Source organism: Crinia signifera, chromosome 5, assembly GCF_055691185.1.
Source record: "Crinia signifera chromosome 5, ASM5569118v1, whole genome shotgun sequence".
Classification (NCBI taxonomy): domain Eukaryota; kingdom Metazoa; phylum Chordata; class Amphibia; order Anura; family Myobatrachidae; genus Crinia; species Crinia signifera.
In genome coordinates, this window is record NC_139221.1 from 154,744,273 (window position 1) to 154,760,040 (window position 15,768).

A 15,768-nucleotide genomic window follows, 5' to 3' on the forward strand; every position below is an offset into this window, starting at 1 on the left:
GGGGTCGCGGGGGTGTGCCGTGAATCACGGGAGGGGGGGTCACGGGGTGGGGTGCCGAGAATCGCGGGGGGGGTGTGTGTGTGCCGTGAATCGCGGGAGTGGGGGTTGCGGGGGGGGGGGAGTGTGACGCGAATCGCCACAAGAAAAAATCAACACAGAAAGGTCAACACATGTAAATGTTGACATAAGTGTGGCACTTCATTGGTGTCCATGTCGACACATGAGAATGAATATGAAAATATTCAAAAAATGAAAAAAAAACCTTCAAAAACTCATGTCAACCTTTTTCATTGTCGACCATAGCCATGTCAGTGTTTTCCATGTGCAATTTAATTCTGGAGCTGCCGCGAATCACGGGGGGTGCCGCGAATTGCGGGAGGGGGGGGGGGTCGCGGGGTTGGGTGCCGCGAATCACGGGAGGGCGGGGTTCACAGGGGTTCCGGTGGGGGGTTGCCGCGAATTGCGGGAGGTGGGGGGTCACGGGGGGTGCCGCGAATCGCGGGAGGGGGGGTTGCGGGGGGGTGTGACGCGAATCGCCACAAGAAAAAATCAACACAGAAAGGTCAACACATGTAAATGTTGACATAAGTGTGCCACTTCATTGACACATGACAATGAATATGAAAACATTCAAAAAATGAAATAAATCTTCAAAAACTCATGTCAACCTTTTTCATTGTCGACCATAGCCGTGCCAGTGTTTTGCATGTGCCATTTAATCCTGGGGCTGCCGCGAATCGCGGGGGGTGCCGCGATTTGCGGGAGGGGGGGTCGCGGGGGTGGGTGCCGCGAATCGCGGGAGGGCAGGGTTCACAGTGGTTCCGGTGGGGGGTTGCCGCGAATTGCGGGAGGGGGGGGGGCGGGGGGTGCCGCGAATCGCGGGAGGGGGGGTTGCAGGGGGGTGTGACGCGAATCGCCACAAGAAAAAATCAACACAGAAAGGTCAACACATGTAAATGTTGACATAAGTGTGCCACTTCATTGGTGTCCATGTCGACACATGACAATGAATATGAAAAAATTAAAAAAATTAAAAATAAATCTTCAAAAACTCATGTCAACCTTTTTCATTGTCGACCATAGCCATGTCAGTGTTTTGCATGTGCCATTTAATCCTGGGGCTGCTGCGAATTGCGGGGGGGGGGGGGTGCCGCGAATCGCGGGAGGGGGGTCGCAGGGGGGGTGCCGCCAATCGTGCAAGGGGGGGTCGCGGGGGGGGGTTCTTTTTGCCGCGAATCGCGGGAGGGAGGTCGCGGGGGGGGGGTGTTTTTTCCGCAAATCGGGGGGGGGGGTGTCACGGGGGAGGGTTTGCCGCGATTCGCGGGAGGGGGGGGTCGCGGGGTGGTGGTTATGCCGCGAATTGCGGGAGGGGTCGTGGGGGGTTTCTTTTTGCAGCGAATCGCGGGAGGGGGGGTCGCAGGGGTGTTTTTGCTGTGAATCGCGGTATGGGGGGTTCGCGGGGGAGCGGGTGTTTTTGCCGCGAATCGCGGGAGGGGGGGGGCGCGCGGGGGGGGGAGGTTTTGCCGAAAATCGCGGGAGGGGGGCGCTCACCTGGTGGCTGTGGAGTAGCAGTGCTGGGCAACATGGGAAGGCAGTGGGTGTCTGGCACTGTCTGTGGGCTCACTGGGCTGGTTCTCTGTCACATACCTCCCAACATGACCCTCTCCAGGAGGGACACAATGCTCTGTTTCTAGACTTCCCCTTAATGTATGATTGCCATCACCTGTTTTAAACAGGTTAATTTCTCAGAAAGGTGTTCAGCACAGATGAAGGCAATCACACATTAAGAGGAAAGTCCAGGAACAGAGCGTTATAGACACAGACACCCACTTTGAGTGACAGATGTAGCCAAATATATAGGAGATATATATATATATATATATATATATATATATATATATATATATATATATGAGGAATAAGCACTTCTGCAGTCAGAGCCCCCAGCCTGCGCTATTTTTGACCTCCCCACAATAAGCAGTATCTCACTGCAAGAGATGATCCTAGCGGATTTGCACACTAGTCGGTGTAAGCTTGTTTCCCCAGCTGGGGAAGGGAGGGAGGAGGGAGAATGCAGCTGCTGCCTGGATATACACAATGTGTGAGAACTGCCTTTGCAACCTACTGTAGGTTCACACCTGTATATGTTGCAACATTAACGCAGTGATCAGCATAAATCAATTACAATAATTGTATTATATATATATATATATATGCAGAGTATAGGATAGGAAAGATGGGGTGCTTCATAGTGCATTAAAAGAATATTTTTTATTGGACGACCATTATAGAAATGGATCTGTAGTAGGATAAAATTGTTTCTTGTACCAAGGTAATAAACTAGGTGGGCTTCGAACCACATTGTGTATCAGCAATTTTACCAGGCAAACAGCTCCACACAAAACCCTCGCCTAGGCATGCTGTCAGAATTAATGAGTGTGGCTCTATCTGTATCATTACACACACACAATCCACTTCTTATGTGATAAAAATAGGTCTTTGAATGTTGTACACTAGTGAATGGGATTATAACTTATGCATATATGTTTAAGAATACTCTAATGGATAATATTGCAAATACATAAAAAATAAAAAAATACTGAGGACTGGATGGGAATCAATCAGGTAATCTTGTGCATACTGTGATGTTGCTTTTACCCACTAAGCCATTTTAGATTTATTTTTGATTTTACTGTTTTCCAGCAAATACAACAACAGGGGTTAAAATGTGCACAAACAGTCCTCAAAAGTAAATTGCTGCCGCTCCCTCCAATATATGGTGAAACCTGTTTCAGAGGTATTAAATGAGGACAGACACTGCATGCTAGTTTCAAGTAGCCACGTTAAACAAGAACAACAGTAACAGGAAACCGCACCCCCAACTCCCATGACAATGCTAGGTGTGGCCAAATGCATAAGATTGACATTACACAAACCTTTCCCTTTTTTAAATATACTTAAGGTATAACATAACTGACAATGCTAACAATGTCCTTTATTAGTTGTTTCTTTAGCTATAAATCAAGTATGTCAGGTGGCCGTTCTATGTCCTCATTGTCCCCATCATCTGGTAGAATGACCTGTGGCCTTTCAAATTCTTGATTTGCCATTGGCGCAGCCGGCTCCATAATTAGACCAGGAACGGAATGCTCTACAGCAGGCATGTCCAACGTTGGCCCTCCAGATGTTATGAAACTACACATCCCAGCATGCATTGCCACAGTTTTGCTAATAGAGAATGCTAAAACTATTGCAAAGCATGCTGGGATGTGTAGTTTCAAATCATCTGGAGGGCCAACGTTGGACATGCCTGCTCTACAGTGTCCTGTAGAATTGGCAGCTCAGCTACTTGCAATCCCACATGATTGCATCTGTACAAATTACTTTCCACATCCACAAGATATGAGCACGATGCAACTTTGCACACACAGGTACCACATCTCCAATGGCCTCTGCGATCTCCAGGAAGTGACTCCATATGAATTGGCTCCATATGAATTGGCTCACCAATAGCAAGTTCAAGTAACACCTTAGAGAGGTGAGGCATAAATTTGGCTAAATAGAACAGCCATATCATCCTAACTGCACTCTGCAGGCATGCCACCAGCGTTCAAGATAACCTGTGTGAGACTTAGCATGTACTTTAATCTTTAACTGCTCAAAGTCTGAGCAGTAAAATATAAACTACAAATCCCATGATGCCACTGTGCCTGCTTCTCTCTGTCCTGCCGGGTGCCTCTGACAGCTGCTAAATCCTGGCAGCGTCCTCCACACTGTACTAGCTCTGTAAGTGCCGCAACTGGGTGGGGGAGGGAGCAGGAGAGCGGGCAAACAGGGCGGGGGGAGCCGGCTGCACACTGCTCCGGTATCCTTTGATCTCTCTGCGCCCGGAGCTTGGGCTCCGCCCTCCCTAAGCCCCTGAACATATCCTCCAATGTCGGCATAATGTAATGAGACCTCTGCAGTGCTTGATTTAAAAATTTAGGATCCATACAGATTGTTAGCTTGTCAGGCTTTGCCACAATGACCATACTGCTAATCCAGTCAGTTGGTTCAGTCACAGGTGCAATATGCCCATCTACTTCATACTGATCTAGTAAAGCTTTTACTCTTGGCTTAAGGGCTATAGGCACATTGCATGGGGCACATTGGAATGGTGGAACACTTGGATCAAGTTCAAAATGTACTTCCCCAGGAACAGATTTCACTGGTCCCTTGAACACATCATCATAGGCATCTGACATTGGTGTTACCAATCACTTTGCTAAAGTGTGTCTGTCAAGCAACTACCTCAATGGTCGACAAGTCATGTTCCATCTTATGTAGCTCAGCAGGAATAGTAAACTGCATCAACCCCAAGCGCTCACACGTGGAACCTGATAATAATGGTTTCTGATTGGCCTCCACAATTTCAAAAGTAAGTATGTGGTTACGTCCACTAACAACACATTCTGTTCTGAACCGTCCCAATGATCTCATCAGCTCTCCAGAATACAGCTTCAGTTTAGTGTCACTTGGCAGTAATGGAACTCTAGGAGCCAATTGCATCTTATCTTCCAGACTCATAACATCACATGTTGCCCCTGAGTCTAACTGCCCCTGAGTCTAACTTAATAGTCAGATGTGCAAACCACTTCTGGCCTGCTGATCTTACAGTCCCAATGCATTCTGTTGTGTAAATGCCCTCAGCAGTCTGTGTCTCAGCTCCATGTGTGTCTTCTACTGTGTGCACTCTTCCTGCTTTATTCCAGCGCTTGCTTGACAGACACACTTTAGCAAAGTGATTGGTAACACCGCATGAGCTGCAGGTTTTCCCAAATGCTGGAAACTGCTCTTTCCCTTGCCTGAGTCTATTACTTTACGTATAAGTTCATCTTTTATTGTGCCATACTCACACGTTGCTGCCTTTTCTCTCAGCCGGGTAACAAACTTATCAATTAAAATATACCTTTCATAAATCACATTTTTTGCAGGCTTAAAGTATTCTTCAAATGCATCCAGGATTGCCTTTACATCTGTTTTCTGCACTGCAGTAAGATTCAGGTTGTGCTTATAAACATGGCGACACTCACTGCCCATCACTCTCCTCAGTGTGGCTGCTTGCACCTGAGCTGATTTATCAGTAAGGCCTGTGGCTAAAGAAAAGTCCTCAAACTCCCAATTAGTGCACAAATTGCCACTCATCTGCATCCCATCAGGTGGAGGAATGTTGTTAGTAGATGCCATGTTGCTGAGCTTCCACTCCAGAGAAGGCAGAGAAGTTTAACACAATGATGAATCAATCCACTTGATATCTATGCAATCCTTATCCTTGTCTTGTCTCTGCAGCACACCACCCAACTTGTGTAGAGATGAAGGAGGGACAGAGGGATATGCGCCGTAGGCGGGTCACAAATTCCGAGGGGCGTGACCTAATTGAAGGGGGCATGGCCTATACTTGCACCCCTTGGCTGCGGGAATAGACGCTGTGCGTGCACACAGCGTTTATTCACTGCTGCTCAGCAGCCAACTGGGGGGATTCCCAACAGCCCCCCCCCCCTCGCTGCGGGACACTGCCTGCTGTGGGAGGGACACGCTAATTTCCCAGAAAACCAGTACATTCCCGCGGTAATCGGGAATGTTGGGAGGTATGATGCAGGTTTTCTGATACTACTTTTTTGGGGTAAACCCCCTTGTGATAGGCGCTAATAAAAAAATATATTATTTAAAATTTCCATATAGTTTTATTCAAACCAGGGCCGAAACTAGGTGTTTCGGTGCCTGGGTCGGCAGTCATTTGGTCGCCCCCCCCCCCCCCCCCAAAAAAAAAACAAAAAAAAAAGACTGCCTTGGGGTCAGGCAGCGGGGGTCCGGGGACTGGAAAAGGTTAACTCTGGCTCCTAGCGCTGCCGGGCGGTTGGCGGGAGGCAGATTTTGAAAAGACTTGCCGGACGCTGATTGGCTGAATTCAGCCAATCAGCGTCCGGCAAGTCTTTTCAAAATCATCAACGCTTGCCGCCGCCAGGCAAAGAGCGAGCGGCTGTGTATGTGAAAGCCGCCAGGCAAATAGCGAGCGGCTGTGTATGTGAAAGCTGCCGCTACACCAGTCCCTGGACCCCCGCTGCCAACATACCTGTGTGTAGCGTCCAGGGGTCCAGGGACTGGTGTAGCGGCAGCCTTCAGTCACTCCGTCTCCTAGCGCTATCTGCCTGGCGGCGGGAAGCGCTGATGACTTCGAAAAGACTTGCCGGACGCTGATTGGCTGAATTCAGCCAATCAGCGTCCGGCAAGTCTTTTCAAAACCTGCTTCCCGCCCACCGTCCAGCAGTGCTAGGAGCCGGAGTTAACCCACCAGTCCCCGGGACCCCGTTAGGACCTGGCGTTAACCCACCAGTCCCCGGACCCCCGCTGCTCATCCCAGGGACCACGCTGCCGGGTCACCACACTAGCGCCCCCACCCTCCAGCGCCCGGTGCGAGTGACCCCCTAGCCCCCCCTAGTTACGGCCCTGTTCAAACAAATTTTAATTGATATAGCAGCAGGCAAATAGTGTGACTGTGAAGTCACACCTAATTAAGGTGTTGGATACACTATAAGTGCAACCACGCCTATATTCCCAAATATTTTTTGTAAAAGAAAGACTGCGCTTATATAATACAGGTGCATGTAGGTCTGAATTACCACTAAACACTTGCTTGTAAACAAATATATTTATTAAAAAGTATTAAATTCCTATAAATTTATTTCCACAGTCAAAAATACATACACATTCAATAAACGGTAGCCACCTATATTGTGTAAAATTATTAATAAAACATAATTGCTACTAATTGAAGAAGCTTTTGTTTGGCTTGTACAGCTCTAATTTTCAAATTGCAATAAACTCTTTCCAAGAGGGACAATGCATGCCAGTTAGATAATGTCCAGTCTCCGCTTGTGAACTGTATATGATAAAGTATCCACTGCATTTAAATGGATTTTGAACTCACAGACTCCACGTTTGATGTTGTTATTGGGCGATTGTTTGAATTAGCAGGGAGACAGGACAGCTTGTAAGAAGTTACCGTTGCCGTAGCCCTCCGTTCTACACCCACAGTTGCAGACGATCAGATGCTGACCCAACGCCGACAGTTCTAGTCAGTCCAGATGCTGCGACTCTCACCCGCAGCTGGGGTCTCCTCCATCTAGCGTCTTCCCAGCCTGTGGTTCTGCAGAATGGCGTCTCTCACCCGCCCTCTTGCAGCAGCAGCACAGTGTCGCTGGGTCTGTGTCTCTGTGTTGTTCCGTGTGCAGGTTCACGCGGAAGTAACAGTTGACGGTGGTCTGGTACACTGGCAGAATGTCCCTTCTTGGTCCAAAGTTGCCGGGCAAGTCCCCTTTAACGCGTTTCGCTCTATTGGAGCTTTTTCAAAGAGTTAACAAAAGCTTCTTCAATTAGTAACAATTATGTTTTATTAATATTTTTACACAATATAGGTGGCCACCGATTATTGAATGTGTATGTATATTTTACAGTGGAAATAAAGTTATACGAATTTAATACTTTTTAATAAATATATTTGTTTACAAGCAAGTGTTTAGTGGTAATTCAGACCTACATGCACCTGTATTATATAAGCGCAGTCTTTCTTTTACAAAAATATTTAGGTTTTCTGATCATTTGTGGGCTCAGGAACTTCTGACACCATGGGCGAAATGTAATAGGGTGTGATTTTTGGACATGTGCGATTTTGGGTCAAAAAACGGCCGAAAAACGGCCGAAATCGCACATTTTCCGAAAATCGCACATTTAATAGGTTGATTTTTAGTCACATTTCAATTCGCATCCAGATGTTTTCCCATTATAAAGTATACAACTCGCAAATGTAATAGGGTGTGATTTTTGGTAAATGTTACCAAAAATCGCAAAAAAAATAGACCAGGTTCTGACAGGCGAATTTGACAGAACCATGCACAGATCATTGAGATCTGTGCATGGTCCTGTTAATAAAAATGTGTAAAAGTGTTTTTATAAAAAAAAAACGGCGTGGGGTCCCCCCTCCTAAGCATAACCAGCCCCGGGCTCATTGAGCCGGACCTGGTTCCAAAAATACGGGGGGACAAAAAGCATAGGGGTCCCCCGTATTTCTGAAACCAGCCCCGGACTCTTGGACCGGTCCTGGTTCCAAAAATACGGGGGACAAAAAATCTGGGGGTCCCCCGTATTTTGAAACCAGCACCGGGCTCCAACAGCCCACGGTGTCATGCCACAGCCGGGGGACACTTTTTATACAAGGTCCCCCGGCCAAAACATGAGCACCGTGGCTGGTCAGCCTTGGACGGGGTACCTGGAGGAGTGGGGACCCCCCAATAAAGGGGTCCCCCCCCCCAGGCTTCACCCGTCCAGGGCTGAAGCCTGGGCTGTCACCGGCGTCCGTGGCCAGTGGACGCCGGCCTGATAGGGTTAAATCGATCATACGTTACATTGCTTTATACCGGAGAGCTACAAGTGCCAGCAGACCTCCCCCGCATGCTGGGACTTGGAGAACCACAAGTCCCAGCATGCGGGGCATTAATGGGCCTGCTGGGACTTGTAGTCCACCTGTAAAAAGAATGTTTATGAAAAACACACACACAGAGAAGTAAAAGTTTATTACACACACACACCTCACTTTTACACCAGCGTTACTTACCATTCCTGGATCCAGCGCTGGTCTGGCTGCTTCACAGCCGGCTCCCCCCGCACTGACAGGCAGCGGGGAGAACCGGCTTTCTCCGTTGCCTCTAACAGCTTCTGTAGCGCTGTCCCAGTGCTACAGAGGCTGAGAGCGCGATTGGCTGAGCTACAGTATGCGTCTCCATGGAGACGCATAGCTCAGCCAATCAGGACTGAGCTATGCGTCTCCATGGAGACGTATCGGCCAATCGCGCTCTCAGACTCTGTAGCGCTGGAACAGCGCTACAGAAGCTGTTAGAGGCAACGGAGAAAGCCGGTTCTCCCCGCTGCCTGTCAGTGCGGGGGGAGCCGGCTGTGAAGCAGCCAGACCAGCGCTGGATCCAGGAATGGTAAGTAACGCTGGTGTAAAAGTGAGGTGTGTGTGTGTGTGTAATAAACTTTTACTTCTCTGTGTGTGTGTTTTTTATAAACATTCTTTTTACAGGTGGACTACAAGTCCCAGCGGGCCCATTAATGCCCCGCATGCTGGGACTTGTGGTTCTCCAAGTCCCAGCATGCGGGGGAGGTCTGCTGGCACTTGTAGTTCTCCGGTATAAAGCAATGTAACGTATGATCGATTTAACCCTATCAGGCCGGCGTCCACTGGCCACGGACGCCGGTGACAGCCCCGGGCTTCAGCCCTGGACGGGTGAAGCCTGGGGGGGGGGACCCCTTTATTGGGGGGGTCCCCACTCCTCCAGGTACCCCGTCCAAGGCTGACCAGCCACGGTGCTCATGTTTTGGCCGGGGGACCTTGTATAAAAAGTGTCCCCCGGCTGTGGCATGACACCGTGGGCTGTTGGAGCCCGGTGCTGGTTTCAAAATACGGGGGACCCCCAGATTTTTTGTCCCCCGTATTTTTGGAACCAGGACCGGTCCAAGAGTCCGGGGCTTGTTTCAGAAATACGGGGGACCCATATGCTTTTTGTCCCCCCGTATTTTTGGAACCAGGTCCGGCTCAATGAGCCCGGGGCTGGTTATGCTTAGGAGGGGGGACCCCACGCCGTTTTTTTAAAACTTTTTTTTTTTTGCACAAAATCGCATTTATGAAAATGCGCACATTTTCATGACTGAAAATGCGCACATTTTCATGACTAAAAATCGCCCGAAATCGCGGCAAATCGCATTTTTTGCCGCTAATTCGCATCTCATTACATATGCGAATTCGCGGCAAAAAACGCGATTTTTAAAGGTGCGATTTCTGGCGAGTTTGGAACTCGTCCAAAAATCACACCCTATTACATTTCGCCCCATGTTTCAGATGTATTAAATAAGGACAGACACTGCATGCTAGTTTCAAGTAGCCATTTTAAACAAGAACAACAGTAACAGGAAACTGCACCCCCAACTCCCATAGCAACACTAGGTGTGGCCAAATACATATCATTGACATTACACAAACAAAACCCAGGGTCCAAGGCAGAAAAAGGATAGAAGGGGCATTTCAGAGTGCATTAAAAGAGTATTTTTATTGAGGACCACTACAGAAATGGATCCGAAGTACAATGAAATAGTTTCTCATACCGAGTTAATAAGCTCTGTGGGCTGAGTACCACATATCATAATAGCAGTTTTACCAGGCAAACAACTCGAGCGGAACATCTGGTCCATCCACACAGGTCCCGAACAGTCGCCACGAGCGCTGGTGTGCGCTGTAGTCAAGCCGAAACCGGGGATCAGAGAAGCATGCCGGTGGAGACAGCACTTTACTGTACAACAAAGTTTATCTTATTCCTTTTATGCCTTTAAGTAAGCCACTGCTAGAGCACTAACGACCATGCCGAGGCCCACTTACCTTCAGTCACTCAAGGGGTTATTCTGGTTGATTTGCAAAGCTGCAAATTTGCAGACTTGCACGTTCACCAAACCCTGCCTTGCGAATGGTTGGTTGTCGCCACCATTCGCAAGGAGGAGTCGCACGCAGGGCCTGCGAATGGATGTCACACAGTAACATCCATTCGCAGCCTTGTGGGATCCGCCCACATCATTCGATGGTTGGGGACCATCAAATGAGGGTGAAGGCACATGCATATAAAAGTGACTCTTAAGTCTCTTATATATGCGTGGCTGCTCGGGGAAAAGTGGGCGGGCAGCTGACATCTGGTGATGTCAGCTGCCCGCCCCCCCCCCCCCCGCACCTGCGTCATGGCCTCATTAGCAGAGGAATGCCCAGCATTCTCATGGGAATGCCCATGAAACGCTGGGCGTTCCCATATGCTAATGGGGCCGCATGCCTTCCCATGCCCCTCTCCGCCCCCCACGCTACTGCAAATCAACCAGAATAATCCCCTCAGTGCACAACTCTCATACTTCCATGATAATTCAATAATATAATAATTTTCTTGAAAATATTGGGTACTTGTGTAGTTTCACGGCGCCAGCATGGCGCCGTGCATCTGAGTCCCCTTGCGGGGCTCGCTTCGCTCGCCCACACTGCGGGCTCGGTGGCTCGCTACGCTCACCACGCTATTTAATATCAACTCCATGCCAATGTGGATAGTGGAGGCATGAACTATCCATGTTGGCATGGAGTTAAGTTAGTTTATTTGACATATTTAGTGGCGAGCGTACGTACACCCGGAAGTAGCACGGCGCCATGCTGGCGCCGTAAAACTACACAAGTACCAAATATTGTTTCAGAAACATTTACAAATTACACACTTGCACACATAAGAAAAATAAAACATATTGCATAGATTAAAATAAAAAAATATATATCTACTTGGCTAAAGTGCGTCTTGGACCCTGAACATATGTGGAATATGCAGCACCTATCAGCCACAGAATCACTGTTGAAAACAAGTAACAGTTTTACACATCTGGGGTGACATTTTAAGAAAAATAGCACTATAATTCTTTCCCATTTTGCCATTTAAAAAATAAGAATTATTTTGTGTTGACTTTTACTGTGAATAAAGTGATGCAAGTGTGTGTGTGTGTGTGTGTGTGTGTGTGTGTGTGTGTGTGTGTGTGTGTGTGTGTGCCGGGTACTCAGAGCTGTAGTACATGGCATTCACTACTTCAGAGGTACATGTAAAAAAAAATAAACAAATCTAGGACCTTATTCAGATCCATTCGGTCCTCTATGCATTTGCACGGAGGACCGATGTTGTGCATCTGTGCATGCGCAGGCGCGTTTCTGCTCATGCACAGATGCATAGTGCGTGCACCCATGCATGCACACTACACGGCCCATTAGGATATGGGAACGCCCAGTGTTTCATGGGCATTCCAATGAGAACGCTGGGCGTTCTAAGGCTAATGAGGCCATGATGGACATTTGGGGGGTGGGCAGCTGAAATCACTGGATGTCAGCTGCCCGCCCTGTCCTCGCATAGGGCGCCCATAGTTTAGAGTCACTATATAGGTGTTTCTGAACGGCGACCATCAAATAATTTCTCCCCGCCTGCAAATGGATGATTATGTAAATCATCCATTCACAGCCGTGCAGGGTGTCGTGCGTGCAACAGTGGGGGGGGGGCGTCACTCTGATGGAAATTCACAGCCTTGTGAGTCAATCAGAATAAGGTCCATAGTGTAGAGAGACTTAAATCCCCCAAATTTCTATTCAATATAATCCAAAAACGCTTGTCAAATTCATCTTTAGTCATCATCTAAAGCGCATGCCCTACAAATGTAGACACACTGGACATATCTAACTTACAACGCAAGCGGCTGTATCATTCGCATCAAGGTTTCGTTAGTGTTGTTTTCCTCCCTTTTTACTCGTTTCTTATAGTACATGGTATTAGTGTACCCAGAAGATAAAGTTCCTTATCAGGGGTAATGAATAACGGTTATGGTTTATTAGATCTACAATGTCTTGGTCTACACTTATATGGTCGACCACTATTGGTCGACAGTCAAAAGGTTGACAGGGTCAAAAGGTTGATATTCAAAAGGTCAATCCATTTTAAACTACAAGTGGACCAAGTACATTTTATTTTGTTGCATGCAGGCAAATGTGTTGGAATGGGGGGGGGGGGGGGGGAGTGGGCAGCCCACTCCACTAAACATGAGACAGGCACTGATACTGGAGGAACACGGAAGCGGCTGCTGGTGCTTTGCACTGAGGCCCACAGCAAGGAAGGGGCTTGCAGCGGTTTAATGAGTCACCTGTCTCATAATACTCGGCTGCCGCTGCACTGCGGGTAATAACAAAGGTGATGCCAGGGTAAGCCAGCGAGGGAGCCACTGTGGCGTCATCACTTTATATGCACTGAAGGGTGATGCGATTACTCAGCACCCTTTAAATTGGGGCCACAGTGGTCAGCTCTGATGTCGGATACCCACCTCAAAATGTGTAGACACGCTTGTGTTTTTTAAACATACCCAGAATACAGTAGGCTGCCAGCTTCCTGTCAGTCATAGCAATGGAGATGTAGGACAATACTTTTTAGGGAGGTCTGTACTAATAATATGCAGTTGACGGTTTTAAAAACAAAATGAGACATACTGGGTCTGATTCAGACATAAACAGGAGGTGCAACCTGCACCACAAAGTGCTGATTAGCAGTACTTTGTGCATGTGCATTAATGGATCATATGACACAGTCCGACAACAGACTGTCAGTGATTGACTGTTTGATCCCATTTTGGAAAAGAGAGGGGGTGGCGATGGGCTCTGTTGCCACCTATTAGCGTGAGAGAAGAAGCCAGGGATCTCCATCATTGGACTGAACTTCCTGGCCTCTGTGTCGGGCTGCATCTGATGCAGTCCAATGTTCCAATGCTGCGTCCTAGGATACCGGTTGGTCACTACTGCAGCAGGAAGTGTCTCCTTGTAATAGACGCCTCCTGCTGCATTACCATAAATCTCTGTTGCTTCCATGTAATGGCGAGGTACCTTCATATTATCTGTCATTATTTTTTGTTACAGGAGAATCACTGCAGAAGAATAAAGATTCTTGGAGACTGTTACTACTGTGTATCGGGTTTAACGCAGCCCAAAACAGATCATGCGCATTGCTGTGTGGAAATGGGATTGGATATGATAGACACCATTACGTAAGTAACACTTAGAAAGAAATGTACATTTAATAACATATCCATAACCCCCACCAGGTACAATTGTAGTGAGATAGCTCTGATCACCACACTTGGAAAGCATTTAGGCTTTATGAGCTTCCTCAAAGTCTTGGCCTTGTAGGTGGGGGCCATGATCTGGATGGATTGGCATGGTTTTGGGCAAATTGAGAAGTATTCCAAAGTTTTCAGGTTTGCAAATCCAGATGTTGATAATTGTCTTAAAGTACAGTAAGTTCAGATTCTACACAATTGTAATTGCAATTGTAGAAACATACCAGAGCATAAAGTAATTTAAGGTAGCACTATATAAAAATTAGTACCATTTCTATAACAATAGCCATTAGTCAGAACCATACGTAGGCAGTATTTGCACAAAACCAAAACATACAGGAAATATTGCACCTTTCAGGTAAGAAAATGGCTGCTTAGGGCATTTCAGATTTCCTGTATAGTATAGAAGTGTAGAGCAGGGGTTACCAAGTCAATGGTTGTTTTCCATTATATCAGATGCATGTTGCATGTGTATGGAAATATGTGGGTATGAAACATACTTGTTGGACTATTTACATAGTAGCAGGTGCAGTTCACATAGTATGTGCTCAGCTGATTTAGTAATCCTCTTCTAAGAAATAATTGCTATTTGTAAATGCGGTCTAGCCCTTGTTAGCGCTCAAGAGGAGATGGTTCCTACCGCCTGGCTGGGCTGGAGAATGCTTACACAAGACATCAAATACCCGGTGAATCAAGTTGTGTCAAAATATTTCTTCAAGGAAAACCTTACATAAGAGAATATATTGTTTTACGAGGAATTGGAAAGTGTGTTAACTCGTCTGTCTCATTTCCTTGTATTCTTGGAAATTCACATGCAACCATATTAAATGCACACAATGTATATAATATCTGTGAGGCCAATATACCAGGATGGTGTTGCTGCAGTAGAATAATTTATTGCACTAATTTAATGGTAATAGGAGTAGAAGTGGGGCGCCAATGAATGAATGAATCAATCAATGTTAAAAAATAAAAAATATTGAACAAACAATAAGCATTAAATCAGCATAACAGCAAATCAATTCCTCCCAGTGGTGGCAGCTAGAACACTGATCACACTTAAGTTTTCTTGAGAGCCTGAGATCCATTTCTTTCTAAGTCATTTAATGGGGACTGAAGATATTTTTCTACATGGAGGAACACTGTTAAATGTACATTGGGGGTGATTCTTATTGACTTGCTAAGCAGCGAACAATGAACGAATGCCCACTTCTTGTCACTGTCCGCACATCCCCGCCACTTTGAGAATGGATGTTTTGCATATACATCCATTTGCAAGGTAGTGTACAGGGCTGAAAGGCGACCATCGAAGGATTTTGACCTAGACTTGAGTTGCGAGAACCCGGTGGGCGGTTGACTGCCTGTGACATAAGCCGCATATTTGCATGCGCAGCGAGTTAATATTGGTTCCCATTGCGAATTCACCGGGGACCAAGCCAACCAGAATGAGGGCCATTGCTGGTAAGAGGAAGATGTCTATTGCTGGCACATGACACGTACCATTTGTTATAAAATTTTGTATCATTTTTTTTAGTTATTTAATCATGGCAAATAAAACACAATCATGCATTTTTATCATTACATATTCGTAGTAGTATACATTACTCAGCTTTTACTTGTAGTTGCACTGTTCTGTGGTTCAGTTTCACTCTATACAAAAAACATAACATAAGAAAACAAAACTAAATTCTGACTCTTTGTAATGATTGCATACCATAAATTCAAAATAAAGTCGAGCAAATGTGCTATTTCGTATACTAATAAGTATAATAAAACAATAGAACAAAAGAGAACATGCAGGGAGAGCGAATGGGGATTAATCTGGTTCACATGCAAAGGCAAATTCACTCTCTAATGGACAAAACCATGGAGGTTATTCTGGTTGGTGCGTAAATTTCTGAATTCTTTCAGAGCGGGCCACACGCCACGCTGTGCGGACATCGTAAGAAGAAACGCCCACCGGTCCTCCGCAATCGGACGGACTCACTCTTTAAGAAGAGGGCGTGTTTACGGACG

General features: G+C 46.7%; 1 protein-coding gene across 3 annotated transcripts in view; it reads left to right on the plus strand.

The window, feature by feature from the left end:
* The window catches only part of ADCY1 (adenylate cyclase 1), a 333,354-nt gene that overhangs the window by 186,967 nt on the left and 130,619 nt on the right, over nucleotides 1–15,768 (plus strand). For all 3 annotated transcript variants that reach the window (XR_014474925.1, XM_083188127.1, XM_083188128.1), the window contains exon 5: nucleotides 13,553–13,680. Coding sequence is in view for 2 of the 3 variants with exons in the window: in XM_083188127.1 (XP_083044253.1) it covers nucleotides 13,553–13,680 (128 nt within the window). In the remaining variant the exon portion in view is untranslated. The remainder of the gene's footprint in view (nucleotides 1–13,552; nucleotides 13,681–15,768) is intronic.